The sequence below is a fragment of the Muntiacus reevesi genome, chromosome 2 (assembly GCF_963930625.1).
Source record: "Muntiacus reevesi chromosome 2, mMunRee1.1, whole genome shotgun sequence".
Classification (NCBI taxonomy): Eukaryota; Metazoa; Chordata; class Mammalia; order Artiodactyla; family Cervidae; genus Muntiacus; species Muntiacus reevesi.
Genome location: NC_089250.1, coordinates 93,309,965 through 93,327,209, shown reverse-complemented (window position 1 = coordinate 93,327,209; position 17,245 = coordinate 93,309,965). Strand labels below are relative to the sequence as shown.

The 17,245-nt window shown below is 38.0% G+C and overlaps 1 protein-coding gene across 4 annotated transcripts in view; it reads right to left on the bottom strand.

Moving 5' to 3' along the window:
* The window catches only part of CSGALNACT2 (chondroitin sulfate N-acetylgalactosaminyltransferase 2), a 53,722-nt gene that overhangs the window by 23,521 nt on the left and 12,956 nt on the right, over nucleotides 1-17,245 (bottom strand). For 3 of the 4 annotated variants that reach the window (XM_065922349.1, XM_065922351.1, XM_065922350.1), the window contains 3 exons: nucleotides 6,311-7,240; nucleotides 4,053-4,269; nucleotides 2,585-2,686 (listed from right to left, as the gene is read on the bottom strand). In XM_065922349.1, the coding sequence (XP_065778421.1) occupies nucleotides 2,585-2,686; nucleotides 4,053-4,269; nucleotides 6,311-6,971 (980 nt within the window). In that variant the 5' untranslated portion in view covers nucleotides 6,972-7,240. The remainder of the gene's footprint in view (nucleotides 1-2,584; nucleotides 2,687-4,052; nucleotides 4,270-6,310; nucleotides 7,241-17,245) is intronic. The other variant, XM_065922352.1, reaches the window with a different exon arrangement.

The window sequence follows — 17,245 nt, the reverse complement described above, 5'->3', positions numbered from 1 at the left end:
ATTTTCTGATTGAATGAATCATTCATTCATTCAAAAAAACTGCTTGTGTCTGTAGTAGTTAGAAAAGATGTTAGAAGCAGAATTTAAGTTATGCCTTGATTAAAATACTGAATTCAGTGGGGAATGTAAAGGTCATTTCAATTAATTATTCTCAAAGGCAAGGAGGTAAGAAAGTAGAAAGCCTTTTAAAGAACAGTAATCTGACAAATCAGACTGGAACACAGGGATAAAAATGGCAACAATGAGAGAAGACCAGAATAGGGTCAGACTGAGGAGAGGTTAAAGAACTTGGTTAGTGTTCTGAAGTCAAGGAGGAGTCAGAATTTTTCCACAAGGGCAGTGGTTTCCACAGCCAAGGGACTGCACCCATCGCATCAGATCTGCCTGGGAACATGTTAGAAACACAAATTCTCAGGCCCCACCCCAGACCACTGAATCAGATATCAGGGAAGGAGCCAAGCATCTACAACTCTCTCGCGACAAGTCACTCCCAGGTGACTGATGTTGGAGAACTGCTGCACTAGGGGATAGCTGGATCAAAAAAGGAACATTTTTAAAAGATTACTCTTACAACAGGATAGAATGGGGACTGGAGAGATGGATGCCAAGGCTCAAACAAGGCATGGAGTGGATTCTGAGTGCCCATCCCCCTCCACCCCACATGTTGCAGATCTCTCTCCTCTCTTGAGGAAACTATCAATCACCACCTCTCACTCCAGGATCAAGTGGAGGAACTAATCATAGAATATACCAACCACAGTGACTTCCTAGGGGCAGGGAGCCAGACTCAAGTTGGGCTAATCAAAATATCCCCACACCACCTGGCTATAGTATCTGGCTCAAGACTGGGCAAAAGTCCTTCTCTGGGATTTTCTCAACTGGACCTGGGAGAAAGCTCTTTCCTCTCTGACAGCAAAGCTAGAAGATGTGAGCCCAGAGCCGCCAACAGCCATATACCTCATATGTGGAAGGAGCCAATCTGCAACAGGAGAATGAAGTCAACATGCAGAGAAAAACAGATAAGAAGATAAGAGAATTATGATGGTATTCAAGTCTCTGACCCCAGTCACTGAGACACCAAAGCTGTTTTGTTCTTCATTAAATTTGGTTTTAATCATCCCTTTAATCTGGGGAGTTATCCAAGATTCTTCAATAATGCTCCCATTTGCCTCAACTAAATTAAAAATAAGTTAATAAGTTTCCATCATTTGCCACAGAGGAGTATTGATTAACGCAACTTCCGTGATACTAACATCAGTCACTGGCACTTAGTAGGTGATCTGAAAATGGTAAGGAGGGAAAGGAACCTGGGTTAAGGTGGTGGCAGCAGCGAGGAAAGGACAGAGCAGAGGTCCTGGGCAATGCGCAGAAACTGACTGACTAGAGGGAAAGAATGAGTGAAAGATGCTGCTCTCAGACATCAAGCCCAGGCACTATGAGAATGAGCTTAGTGTGAACTGAAAGAGGGCCATCAGGAGCAGCAGCTAGCGAAGGGGACGGAGAAGACAGTGTTTTTCATACCCCAGTGCTGTGAGTCCTTTGGGACAGGGAGCGCACTCCCTCCTCGGTGCCCAGTCCTATCCCAACCACCCCAGTCAGACTCCCAAGCAGTGTACCTGAAACATAGTCGGTGGGACTCAATGAATGTTAGTTGAACGACTCGAGAAGAAAGGCCGGACAAAGCTGGACTCTTAGGGAGTGGCCACAACTAGCAGAAAGGTAAAGAAGCAAGTAAAGGATACAGAGTTGATGTGGTCAGAAAAGACAATCAACCTAGTATCTTACATTATAACATACCTGCATTTACAAAATATATACATTTTACAAACATCAGAGGAGAGTTTCAAGAAGGAAATACTGGTTAGGAATCAAGTGTAAGAAAGCAGTCAAAGAGGATGTCAGAGAAAAGGCTGAAATTGGCAGTTAGGTCATAACTCTGGGCCCATAACTTAGAGATGAAAAGGAAGAGAAGCTACAGAATTAATAAAGGAGTATTAAGGAATGACTAATTCATTCATTCAAACCTCTGAGCACCTACTATGTGCCAGGTACTACATGAGTTGCTTGGTTAGAGAACTACTGTTCTGTGAGGTTTAGTTGTGAAAGGACAGAAACCTAATGGTAGTTACTGGGTACTGCACAGTCAGGTAGGGGTCTCTGAAGGATAGGGGAGACCTAAGCATCATTTGCAGGGAGAGAACGAACTTAGGAAAATGGAAGGAAAGAAAGGTGGCAAGTAAGAGACAAGCTTAGGAGATGATATCAAAGTGAAAGGATTAGATTTAGAAAAAAGTAAAGAGTTCAAAAGAAGGAAATGAAGAGTGAATGGAGGCAAATACAGAGAAGGTGAGTGGGCCACAGAGTAACAGCACCCTAATCATGCCACGCCGAGGTTAAAGGAAGACGAGTCATTAGAGATGCATGAATAAACTCAGGGGTGAAATGAGGAACTACCACCACCACTCACATCTCAGCCAACTTTCAACAACAACTATTCAAAATTATTAATTCACTCAGTATCTGAAATTCTCATTCTTCTGCTATTATACATACAAGACTTCAATTGTGGACATGGCTCACCAACCTTGCGACAGATTCTAGGATAGACTTGACTTTAGAAAGTCCTTCTTTACCAAAATACACCACTGTGAGATGAATTCTCTTGTCCTGATGAATACATACATCCCTGACAAGGTTGAAAAATAAAGTTCATTCAGGGAAATATAGAAGGCACTACTCATTCAGAAGGCAATCATATGAAGCTTTACAAGAAAACAATAAAGCATTACTCATTTAGAACGAAATAACACGAAGCTAAGGAAATATAAAACTGGCAATATTGCTGAATTATTAAAGGAATCACAGCAAACGTGTAACAGCATATATGTCTAAACGAATGCAACACTTGGAGAGCCAATGTAAGCAGCCCAAGAAGCTGCCATATTTTGAAATATTTTTGAAACTTTTGCTTTGGTATCGCCTTCAGACGCAAACTATAAGTTACTCAAAGAAGTAAGTTCAATCAGTTCAAAATCAAATAAATAACTCAAGTTTTAGTTCAAAACTTATTTTGTCCTCAGACTACCTAATTAGAGAAATTATACCTATCATCAAGGAATAAATATTTGTCATGATTGAGATTATTAACTGTAAAGAAAAATGTAGCATCTGAAGGTAATTCCAAAAAGGCAATTAAAAATGCTTTAGGAAATCAGATGTCAAGCAAGAAATTTCAAAAAGGCAAAACTCATTTGGAAGCATGATTTCCAGATGTTCTACAACAGAATTGTGTTAACTAGTTTTCATATCCAACAACTCCAATGAGAACAAAAATTGGGATTACAGAGAATTAAGACTATCATATTAAAGTATTAAAAACATGACAATTATTAAATGAAAAAAACAAAATTTTTCTCAAATACAAACTCTAATATGTAGTTGTTAATTTTTAACACTTCAGCATATAAAAATATCCAAATTTAATAATTTTTAAAAATGCTTTTAAAACCGTTACAATCTCTGATTCCCAAGATGGAATAACATTCTCCCATTTTTACTTGAATATTTGTCTTTTCTTCCAATTTTGAAATTCAAATTGTTCTCAGTGGAGTTTTCTGGGGAGACAGTAATATTCCATATCTTCATTGGAAAGGCAGTTACAAGAACGTATAAATTTGTCAGAAGTCATGAAACCTGTATGCTTGGAACAGGTCAATTTTATTGTATATAAGTTACGCCTCAATAAAGTTATTTTTAAAAATTCAACTTGTCCTAAAATGAATTAAAACACAATTATGAAGGTAATCAAATTTAGTTCCTAATAGTTGTCACCCTCGATTTACTCCACAGTTCAAACTGTCAATAACACAATATACTATACATGCCTTAAGAATAAAGGGAATATTAAAAACATAAAGTTCCCCAAAGCCTATAAAATTATTCTGCAATTCTAAGTAACCCTACTCAGTGAAGGTAAACTAAATAAAATGGCATGGAATGTGTTTTTCTTTTTTTAGGAGCACTTAGCCAAATCACTAAGCTCCGGGAATTACCTGAAGTTCTGCATAAACTGTGCAAATGCTTCAGTTCTTTCAGCAAGTGGCACGATGATATTAATAATTGATCTAGTAATGTCAATCATCTCACTCTTCACTTTCATGAGAGGTCCAAAAGGGCGAAAAAGAGTCACGTGTCTATATTCCATAAGGTCTGCTTTCTTAAAAAATAGTTCATACTGTGTGCCCTTATCTTTCTCAGTGCGATAATAACCTAAAGGAAAGAATTAGGAACAAAGATGCATATCAAAGTTCACAAATTCAGTACAACTAATGACTGTACTCAATGATCAAAAGTGTGAAATCAGACTTGTAGAGCTTTTATACATTTGTGAAAATTTTATCCCCATGATACAACCAGTAAAAACTACTTTAAAAGAAGGTTAAAAAAATATTCTGCTCTATTATTCAATCCATAAAATTTACTCCAAATGATGATGATTCCTTTTTACATATGACTTTTTTTAATAGCAGAATCTATCAACACAGAAACCAAATGATGAAAATAAAGAAATTACTTCTAGCAATAGTAAATTCTAGACTGAAAGTCAAAACTTCTGTTGCTTGGTTCAGCGTAACAAAAAATGAATTGAGTGTATCTGTGTCAGGTACTAATGGTATAAAGAGGGCTACATGGTCCCAGTTCTGTCTAGCAATGGAGACAGAAAAAGGAAATAATAATATAGTGATATACACATGCAAACACACAGACTCTAGACAGAATGAAGTCAGACAAAGAAAAATTAATATAAATTTAAACACGGTGATTTGAGATGCCTTTGGGAGAAAAGCCTGGAAGTCTATTAGGCAATTTGATTTTTAAGTGTGACACTCAAGAGAGAGATCAGACCTACAGATGTGTCAGTCAGCCAATATCTGGAAATAAAACAGTGAACAAGAGATTGGTCCCACTCCTCCTGAGGCTTATAGTGTAAGAGGAACTACAAATCAGGAAATGGGCAATGCGGTATATTAAGACAGTGCTGTGAGAGGGGGCCCAGGGTAGAGATTACAAGAACATACAGGAACACTGCTATCTTAAACTTGTAGGTTGGTGATGACCTCCCCAGAAGAAGGGACATCTAAGCTGAAGTTTGGAAGAGGAACAAGAGCTACTAAATCATTGTCAATTATTTTTCTGAAGTGGCGCAATGGAGGAGAAGCAAGGGACAAAATATGTTCCATAACAGAGAAAAATCCTGTAAATGACAGAATCCCAGGAGAATTACATTAAAGAAAAAAAAAAAAAAGCAGAAGCTACAGAACATAAAACTGGCATAGGTTCCTTTCTCTTTAAGAAGACATGAAGACATTTTACATATCTTAGTTACTTCCTTTGCAGCTTTCAATTCTGCCATACGCTACAAACATAGAGTGAAAAGATAAAAAGCTGAGCCTGCAGAAAAACTACAGGAGTTTTGACAGAAACAACCCATCAAAAACTGCAGGAAGTAACAGGGGGTAAAAAGAGATGGCTATAAGGAGAAGATAGCTAAAATGTCACAGAAAAGCACAAGGCCCTTGCTGACGGCCTCCAAAGGCTGAAGGTATTATATTACAGCAAGTGACACCCATGAAGATTGGGGTCAAAAAAACAAAAACTACATGTGGCATACAGAATCAAGCAAAGAGAATTTTTAAGAAATATTTGTATTCAAAGCGGCTTTAAGCCTACAATTAAATATCTAGCATGGGGTATAAGATGGAGATGGGTTGGGGTCTAAAATTATTCCTGATATAGTCTATAATAACATCAATCCACAAATTTAAGTGTATATAAGTACGCCTCAACTTTTGAGCCATGTCCCATCTTGACATATAAAAATGCTATGCCCTTTCTGTAGTCTGTATTAAGAAAATGGGTTTAATTTCTTTACTTTTCCAAACGCCAAATATGCTTTTCAAAATTACGTACGCCTCCTTGATGTTCGGACATGTGTTTCTCCTCCACTCAAAATACAGAATAACCACTAATCTTAATTAGGTTCTTCTTTCCTTTAGCAAATGGTTTGCAAATCTTGAGCCTTAGTTCATACATTTAAAAAAATATAAAAAAGGAACATCAAAACCAGTTCAAAGATGAATTCAAATACATATACATGCAAATACATACACAACCCTAAGAGCCCTTCAATTTGGGAAGTATTCTGCTATATAAGCTTAGATTTCTTCTATTTCCCAGGGAAAATTATCAGCATAGAATAACAGAATTTTGTCATACTAACGTTAATGGACCAACACATTTTTCACATTACCTTCTATGAAGTCATTTTCATTAAATATCAGTTTCTCTCCAAGGGGACCATCCTCATCTTCCTGTTCATCATCTTCATCAGGATTATTAATGACCTCCAAGCCAGCTTCAATAACTTCAACCAATTCATCTCGCTTATCTTTTCTAACTGGCTTTTCCTCAGGATGGCGAGTGAGACCCATTTCCAACTGGAATACTTTCATTAAGGTAAAACTTTCAAAGGGAATGACTCCATACTCACTAGGAAGTTTGGCTCCTATGCTAACTTCAGCTTTGTCAATTTGTGAATGAAGAAACTCTAAAAGATCACTAGGTGCTTGTTCTTTGTTGCCTTGATAGCCTATGCCATTAGCCCCTACATTCTTTTTCTCCTGCAAAAATCTCATCTTCTCACTCATTTCTTGTAGTTCTTGTTTCAGTTGGGCAATCTGGCGTTTCAGACTGGTTGCTCTGGTTTGATAATGTTCTTCTTGCTCCTGTAGGAGGGCTTGATAATACTCTTTACCATAATTTTCCCCAATGATACCAGGAAGAGATGCATTTCCATCGGTCTGGGGGGCACATTCCAGAAGGTATAAAAATAATATCAAACTGCAGAGTAAAGCAAGACCCAACAGTAGCCAGTGGGTCCGGGTCTGAAGAATCAACCCTCTTCTAGGCATTCTTATTAATGTGGACTTGCCTAATGAGATGAGCTCTTTGCTTGTTCATACCCTTTGCAAAGGGTTATAAAAAAGTAAAAACAAAATCAAGATTTCCATAAAAGGTACCAAAATGAATTTGGCTGTAGCTTAAAAAATTGCTTCCTTCAGCAGTGAAGACTACTTGCAGACATGAGAAATAATGCATATTTCCTGTACTGTTACCATGATATCCAGAATAAAAAAACCTGATCTGCACAGTCAGATAAAATCCATGGGTGTTGATTTTTCTGAAAGAAACACATCAGAATCAATCAGAATTTTGTTTCCTTAAGCATATCAAACTGTTGACAGCTTTTGTAAACTTAGCTATGTGATATAGGCAGAGCACCATGAGAGTCACTAAAATATAATACTCAGTTAATGCTGGGGAAAAGTATTAAGAAAAATACCTTCTGAAACACTAAAATACATGTAATACTTTCAACTAGAATATCTACATGTCCATAAGTTGAATGAATCACGGAAACATTAAAATTACGTTTAGCATAGTTTGTGTTACATAGATTATATCAGTCCCTCAGTGAGTGAGTGAGTGAGTGAAGTCGCTCAGTTGTGTCCGACTTTTTGCGATCCCATGGACTGTAGCCTACCAGGCTCCTCCCTCCATGGGATTCTCCAGGCAAGAATACTGGAGTCGGTTGCTATTTCCTTCTCCAGGGGATCTTCCCAACTCAGGGATCAAACCCAGGTCTCCTGCATTGCAGGCAGACGCTTTAACCTCTTAGCCACCAGGGAAGCCCATATCGGTCCCTAACTATTTGCAAATTACATCACGTGTAACTCTGTACTAACATAGTATTTCAATTAACTCACTATTTCCCAACTATAACATATCACCATTTGGGAGCTGAGCTTCTATAAACTGTTTCTGTTATATTGGTAATGGCTTTCTAGAGAGAGAGATTTTCTTACTGTTTATTCAATTCAAGCATTCTACTTTATTAATTTCTATAGCTCAACTTAGTGAATCTAAGAGACTTAAAATTAAGTAGCGGGGGAAGCAATTTCAGAAGGCCACAGACATCTGGAAAACACATTAAGAAACATTTTTATATCCAAAGTCTTTCTTCCAGTAGATTATTTGAGCATTAGATCACATAATTATTTCCACTGTATTACACAACAACAGATCTCCTACAAGTTTGGAAAGGTTTGGAGTCTATATAAAGAAAAACATGAACATGTTTATCTGCAGGAAAAAAATTAAAGAATCCATTATGTGGGTGGGTGGGTTAGTCACTCAGTCGTGTCTGACTCTGCGATCCCATGGACTGTAGCCCACCAGGTTCTTCTGTCCATGGAATTCTCCAGGCAAGAATACTGGAGTTGCCATTCCCTTCTCCAAAGAATCCATTATAAATTTACAAAATTACATGCTATCGTTCATACCACAACCAGTTATGTGAGCTCTTCCATGTTTATTTCTAAACTTTAAGGATACTTAATTCTAGAAATAGAGAAGATTAAACCTAGGAGACAGGAAGCAGGGAAGGCCTCTACTGCAGACAGAACTACTCTACTAAAGAAGTGTCTGTCAAGAAGAATATGTGATACTACAGCTAGCTTGTAATAGAACTGGTTTCTACCACTGCAGCAGACTATGGAACAAAGTCACTGGGGAACAACGATCCTCATCAGTTTCTTACTGATCTGGAAAGTCTGGATGCCTTCTGTGTAAAATGCTGTGATTTCCCCCTCCCCCAACTGGCATATATCTGTACAAAATGTAGGATAGATTCAAACTTCTTTGGGCTAGTGGATCACAAACAATGGACTTCACTATCCTTAGCCATCTATTACTTTAGTTAACCAAAAGATAACCATGTATGCTTAAAAATTTAATTCACAAATAAATTTTACTATGATGGCATCTGTTTTACTGATTTTAAATCTCCTTTTAAGTGATACAGAAAAAATAAGGAAAAAAAATAAGTATTAAGAAAACTTAGTAAAAAATAAGGATGCAAAGCTAATAATAGTTCCAGGACTTTTAACATGTCTCAAAACTAATTCTCTACATAAGAAGCCACTTAAATTTCACTGTTTAAAACTTACAGACATTGTTCTAAATTATTTATGAGTTATTACCAGCTTGTTTATCAGGGGAAAGAAAGACTAAAACTAAAAATGTGGAGATATTATCTTGAATAAATTATTAATAAAGTTACACATATCTAACTATACTACATTCAAACCTGGTAATATTTTGAATGAAATAATCTAAATACTTCAACCTTTCATTAATATGATACTTCATAATTTCTTTCTTTATACAGACAGAGTATTTGAAACTGATATCATCCATTAATGGCTTCCTAGGTGGCACAGTGGCATGCCAATGCAGGAGACGCCAAGAGACACAGGTTTGATCTGTAGGCTGGGAAGATCCCCGGGAGTAGGAAATGGCAACCCACTCCAATATTCTTGTCTGGAAAATTCCATGGACAGAGGAGCCTGGGGGGAACTACAATCCATGGGGTTACAAAGAATTGAATCCAAGTGAATGCACCGACACACACCTAAGGTTTACTTTTCAATGAAACAGAACAGGAAATATTGGCATACATTATGTACAGTAGCAAATTTTGTATTGTAAATCCATACACATATACACATATGCATGAGCTAGCCACACAAAATGTTTATAAGTGAGTTGTGATCCAAAAATCTTGAAAAAAATACTGATTTATAAAGTATTTTTATACATTTCTCATGCTATCCTTTCAGAACAGTGCTGTTTTTATCTCCATTTTGTCTAGGAAAAACAGGTCCAGAAATGAAAAGATTTAATTTAAATATGGTAATATAACTATTAAGTGATTGTATTAAAGCCAAGGTCATCTTTCTCCTTCCTTTAAGCAAAATACAGGTCTGAGAGATCTTACATGCCTATCTTACAGTTAAATATCTTACGCTGAATATTACCCACTGAAATGAAAGAGAAGTTGTTGTAATTACTTTAGAATATGTTAGTTGCAGAGCTCTGTAGTTGTTAACCATAAAAGAAGCATTCTACTTTAAGCATTCCAGTTAAAGTCTCCTTTACCTAGTTCCTAAAAGAAATTCCTAAAAAACTGGATTATAACAGCTCTAAATATGTTAAGAATAGTATTAGAGAACACACCCATTTTCATGCTGTTACACCCTGACTGCCATCACTGTAGTAGTGTGTTTGTATGATAAACAAGATTCACTCATAACCCAAAGGTAATCCCAAGCAACCTTCCAAGCACCAACAGCAGACAGTTAAGTATTCTGAGGGTGTGATATTGTGGAAATGGGAAATGGAACTGTCACAGATGTAAAACAAAATCAACGAGCTCAGAGTAGAAAGAAATCCTTGTTGTTGTTCAGTCACTAAGCCTGCCAGGCTCCGGTATTCATGGGGTTTTCCAGGCAGAATACTGAACTGGGTTGCCATTCCTACTCCAGGGATCTTCCCCACCTAGGAATCGAACCCACATCTCCCGAGTCTTCTGTGCTGGCAGGCACATTCTTTACCACTGAGCCACCAGGAAAGCCCCAGAAAGAAAGTTTAGGAGCCATCAATTCTTATTCTTTAAAACAGACTAAAGAGATTCCCTCTTATAGCTAAGATGAAGTAATATGGACCAGATTTACTCTCACACTTGAAACAACTAAACACAAACAAAACCAATTAAAAAATAAACCCAATATAGGAAACAATGATTTTCAAAATACTGAATATTAGGTAATAAAGTACACTGATCTCTGGAAGAACAAGAAACAAGTGCCTGCACAGCTAACTGCCTTAGTTTCCACGCCATAGCACAGGCGGTCCTCTCCTAAGCAGAGTCCAGCTAACTCCCTGAGTTGATGAGGGGAAGCTGACAAGTCTGAGGAGACCAAGGCAACTAGGTTCAAAGGACACAGTACCAGAGGAGAGAGCTGCACAGGGAGAGAAGGCCAGAGATCTTAAGAGGACACCCTTTGGGTGTGCAGCAGAGCACTGATGAGGGCAGGCACACAAAGAAACTGAGGCTAAGGAAAGCAGCACATAAAAATGAGATACAGAACTCAGCACGCAAACAGGACCAGGAATAGTGAACGTTCCCACCAGACAGACTGGAAAACTTCAAATTCATGGGGCACTGACTGCGTACAGGACTCAAAAAGGTCTTGTCTCAGTAGTGGGAAATAATTAGCTCCAGACTAAACACGGACCCGATTCTGCCAACAAATCTTAAAAGCAAGACCTGAAAGGATCAAATTGTTTCCACGTAATTACACAAGCCACACAAATATTTATAGAAATATAAAAATATCTAGCATTCAGTAAAATAAAATTCAAATTTTTGACATCCAAACAAAAATGATCAGACATACAAAGAAAAATGCAATCCAAAATTTTAAAAATTAATGATTGAAATTGACCTAGAAAGACACAGAGGCTGGAATTCACAGAAAGACATTAAAAAAGCGATTACAACTGTATTTTAAAAGACATTCATGTTCAAAAAACATAGGGAGAGAGAAATGCCATTAAAAAAAAGAAGACCCAAATTAAACTAAGGAGATGAAAACATCAATGTATGAGAAGAAAAACACACTGAACAGGATTAACAGCAGGCTAAATATTTCACAACAGACTATTAATGAATTGAAGACATAATAAATTGTTCAAAATGTAGATGGAAAAAAGAATGAAAAGCATGAATAAAGCACCTGGTAAGCGTCAAGGAGCCAGTATGACCACTTCAAGCAGCCTTATATATATATATATAAAATAGAGAGCTGAATTGTAAAGGCGGCTGAGTGTTGAAGAATTGATGTTTTTAACTATGGTGCTGGAGAAGACTCTTTAGAGTCCCTTGGATGGCAAGAAGATCAAATCAGTCAATCCTAAAGGAAATCAACCTTGACTATTCACTGGAAGGACTGATGCTAAGGCTGAAACTCCAACAACTGGCCACCTGATGTGAAGAGCAAAAGACCCTGGTGCTGGGAAAGACTGAGGGCAAGAGGAGAAGGAGGCAACAGAGAATGAGATGGTTGGACGGCATCACTGACTCAATGGACATGAGTTTGAGAAAACTCCGGGGGATAGTGAAGGAGAGAGAAGCCTAGTGTGGTGCTGCAGTTCATGGGGTCACAAACAGTCAGACTTAGTGACTGAACACAGAGTCTCCAAAGAAGGGGGAGGGGGCTAGGGGAAATATTTAAAGCAATAACGCTGAAAATTTCCAAATTTGATGGAAACTATCAACATATAGATGCAAGAAGCTCAATGAATACCATATACAAAAGCCACAAAGAAAACTAAAGTAAGGCTCATGATAACTGAACTGCTCAAATCCTACTGATAAACAGAAAACCCTAAAGTGAACCCTAGGAGAAAGACACATCATACACATACAAGAAACAAAGACAATGGAGCAATGTCTTTACAAAATTGAAAGGAAAAATAAAAAAGTCTCTTTCAAGAATAAAGGCAAAAAACTTTTTTTTTTTTAAATATTAGAAAGTTAAAAATAATTCACCATCATCAGATCTGCACTAAAGTCCTTTAAGCAGAAAGAAAATGTTAGCAGTTGAAAACATGGATCAACACAAAACAATGAAGAAACAAGAAGTGTTAACTTCATGGATAATTACAAGATTTCATCTTTCCTTCCTTTTTTTTTTCCCCTTCTTTTGGTTGCATCACACACCTTGTGGGATTGTTAGTTCCCTGACCAGGACTGAACCTGGGCCACAGAAGTGAAAGCATAGCATCCTAACACTGAACTGCCAGGGAACTCCTCAAGATTTCTTTTATTATTTAAATTGCTTTAAGATATAACTGAATGAAAAGGGTAAATTCCTAGACAAACTACTGTAACTGACTCAGGAGAAACAGCAAATATGAATAGATCTATAATGAGACTGAATTAGCCATGAAAAAAACTACCCACCAAGAAAAATTCAGAACCAGATAATTTTACCAGTGAATTCAAGCATTAATAAGACTTAATATCAATTCTTCACAAAATCCTTCAAAAAACAGAATACTTCTTAACTTACTCTATAAGGCCAGTATTACTCTTGATACAAGACCAGACAAAGATATCAATGGAAAATAACATTCCTTACGAATACAGACACAAAAATAGTCAACAAAATATAAGCACACTAAATCTATCAACAAACAACACCATGACCAACTGAAATTTATCCCAAAAATGCAAAGTGGATTTACCATCTGAAACTCAATTAATGCAATACACCACATCAACAGAATAAAGGACAAACCCCGTAAGATTGTATCAATAGATTGAAAACATTTCACAAAATCCAGCACCATTTCCTGATAAAATCACTCAACAAACAAGGAAAGTTTTTGTATTTCTTCTAAACATATTTTTTACCCCATTGTTCAGGACGTAAAGAAAATTATCTAGTGAAGTTTTTACAGAGTATAATTACTCATAACATGTATCACTGCTTACTTTTAAGTCTACTGCTAAAAGCACACATACAATATTTGTGTCACAATCTGGTGATAAAACATGTAGGCTATAAAATGTTTTCCTATTAACATGACCAAAAAAAAAAAGCCCTCACAGCAAACATATATTAAACCCGCACAGGCTACACTGAGATGCTCCTGACTATAAATAGCTCTCCAAGATTATAGTAGATAAATGCTTCTCCTAAACTCACAGAGTAACAGAAATATAATCAAAATGAAGAAGCAGAGAAACCAATAGTCCAAGAGAATTTCCCTAATGGAACAACCAATGAAACACATCTCTTTGGTCTGACACCAAATTCAAAAGGAAATGAAGATACTGAAGAATTAAGAAAGGGTAGCAACAGAAGTGCAGATTACTGTAAAAATGAACTAGAAACTGTATGGAGGAGTCAAGAAAAATTAGAAAATTGATTTGCCAAGATGAAACCTGAGCTAAAGGCAGTGAATAGCAGAATGAATAATGCAGAAGAAAGAATAAGTGATTTGGAAGATAGAATAATGGAAATTACTCAATCAAAACAAAAGGCAGAAAGTAAAAAGAAATGAAAGTAATATAAGAGATCTATGGGATAATATAGGCTTCCCTGATAGCTCAGTTGGTAAAGAATCCACATGCAATGAAGGAGAACCTGGTTCAATTCCTGGGTCGTGAAGATCCACTGAAGAAGGGACAGGATACCCACTGCAGTAATCTTGGGCTTCCCTTGTGGCTCAGTTGGTAAAGAATCTGCCTGCAATGTGGGACACCTGGGTTTGATCCCTGGGTGGGGAAGATCCCCTGGAGAAGGGAGAGACTACCCATTCCAGTATGCTGGCCTGGAAAATTCCACGGACTATGAAAAGTATGAAAAGGCAAAAAGATAGGACACTGAAAGATGAACTCCCCAGGTCAGTATGTGCCCAATATGCTACTGGAGATCAGTGGAGAAATAACTCCGAAAAGAATGAAGGGATGGAGCCAAAGCAAAAACAACACACAGTTGTGAATGGGACTGGTGATAAGAGCAAGGTCCAATGCTGTCAAGAGCAATACTGCATAGGAACCTGGAATGTTAGGTCCATGAGTCAAGGCAAATTGGAAGTGATCAAACAGGAGATGACAAGGGTGAACAGCGACATTCTAGGAATCAGCGAACTAATATGGACTGGAATGGGTAAATTTAACTCAGATGACCATTATACTTACTACTGTGGGCAGGAATCCCTTAGAAGAAATGGAGTAGTCATCAGGCAACGAAAGAGTCAGAAATGCAGTACTTGGATACAATCTCAAAAACGACAGAATGATCTCTGTTCATTTCCAAGGCAAACAATTCAATATCATGGTAATCCAAGCCTGTGCCCCAGCAAGTAACGATGAAGAAGCTGAAGTTGAACGGTTCTATGAAGACCTACAAGACTTTTTAGAACTAACACCCAAAAAGATGTCCTTTTCATTATAGGGGACTGGAATGCAAAAGTAGGAAGTCAAGAAACACCTGGAGTAACAGGCAAATTTGGCCGTGGAGTACGGAATGAAGCAGGACGAACGCTAATAGAGTTCTGCCAAGAGAATGCACTGGTCATAGCAAACACCCTCTTCCAACAACACAAGAGAAGACTCTACACATGGACATCACCAGATGGTTGACAACGAAATCAGATTGATCAAATTCTTCGCAGCCAAAGATGGCGAAGTCCTATACAGTCAGTAAAAACAAGACCTGGAGCTGACTGTGGTTCAGATCATGAACTCCTTATTGCCAAATTCAGACTTAAACTGAAGAAAGTGAAGAAAACCACTAGACTATTCAGGTATGACCTAAATCAAATCCCTTATGACTATACAGTGGAAGTGAGAAATAGATTTAAGGGACTAGATCTGATAGAGTGCCTGATGAACTATGGATGGAGGTTTGTGACATTGTACAGGAGACAGGGATCAAGACCATTCCCAAGAAAAAGAAATGCAAATAATCAAAATGGCTGTCTGAGGAGGCCTTACAAATAGCTGTGAAAAGAAGAGAAGCAAAAAGCAAAGGAGAAAAGGAAAGATATTCCCATTTGAATGGAGAGTTCCAAACAATAGCAAGGAGAGATAAGAAAGCCTTCCTCAGCGATCAATGCAAAGAAATAGAGGAAAACAACAGAATGGGAAAGACTAGAGATCTCTTCAAGAAAATCAGAGATACAAAAGGAACATTTCATGCAAAGATGGGCTCAATAAAGGACAGAAATGCTACGGACCTAACAGAAGCAGGAGATATTAAGAAGGGGTGGCAAGAATACACAGAAGAACTGTACAAAAAAGAACTTCATGACCCAGATAATCACGATGGTGTGATCATTCACCCAGACATTCTGGAATGTTAAGTCAAGTGGGCCTTAGAAAGCATCACTATGAACAAAGCTAGTGGAGGTGATGGAATTCCAGATGAGCTATTTCAAATCCTGAAAGATGATGCTGTGAAAGTGGTGCACTCAATATGCCAGGAAATTGGGAAAACTCAGCAGTGGCCACAGGACTGGAAAAGGTCAGTTTTCATTCCAATCCCTAAGAAAGGCAATCCCAAAGAATGCTCAAACTACTGCACAATTGCACTCATCTCACACGCTAGTAAGGTAATGCTCAAAATTCTCCAAGCTAGGCTTCAGCAATACGTGAACTGTGAATTTCCAGATATTCAAGCTGCTTTTAGAAAAGGCAGAGGAACCAGAGATCAAATTGCCAATATCCGCTGGATCATCGAAAAAGCAAGAGAGTTCCAGAAAAACATCTATTTCTGCTTTATTGACTACACCAAAGTCTTTGACTGTGTGGATCACAATAAACTGTGGAAAATTCTGAAAGAGATGGGCATACCAGACCACCTGACCTGCCTCTTGAGAAACCTGTATGCAGGTCAGGAAGCAACAGTTAGAACTGGACATGGAACAACAGACTGGTTCCAAATAGGAAAAGGAGTATGTCAAGGCTGTATCTTGTCACCCTGCTTATTTAACTTCTATGCAGAAGAAACCTCATGAGAAACGCTGGACTGGAAGAAACACAAGCTGGAATCAATACTGCTGGGAGAAATAATAGTAACCTCAGATATGCAGATGACACCACCCTTATGGCAGAAAGTGAACAGGAACTAAAAAGCTTCTTGATGAAAGTGGAAGAGGAGAGTGAAAAAGTTGGCTTAAAGCTCAACATTCAGAAAAAAAGATCATGGCATCTGGTCCCATCACTTCATGGGAGATAGATGGGGAAACAATGGAAACAGGGCTGACTTTATTTTTTTGGGCTCCAAAATCGCTGCAGATGGTGACTGCAGCCATGAAATTAAAAGATGCTTACTCCTTGGAAGGAATTTATGACCAACCTAGATAGCATATTAAAAAGCAGAGACATTACTTTGCCAACAAAGGTCTGTCTAGTCAAGGCTATGGTTTTTCCAGTGGTCATGTATGGATGTGAGAGTTGGACTATAAAGAAAGTAAAGCACCGAAGAATTGATGGTTTTGAACTGTGGTGTTGGAGAAGACTCTTGAGAGTCCCTTGGACTGCAAGGAGATCCAACCAGTCCATCCTAAAGGAGATCACTCCTGGGTGTTCATTGGAAGGACTGATGTTGAAGATGAAACTCCAGTACTCTGGCCACCTGATGCGAAGAACTGACTCATTTGAAAAGACCCTGATGCTGGGAAAGATTGAGGGCAAGAGGAGAAGGGGATGACAGAGGATGAGATGGTTGGATGGCATCATCACTCGATGGACATGGGTTTGGGTGGA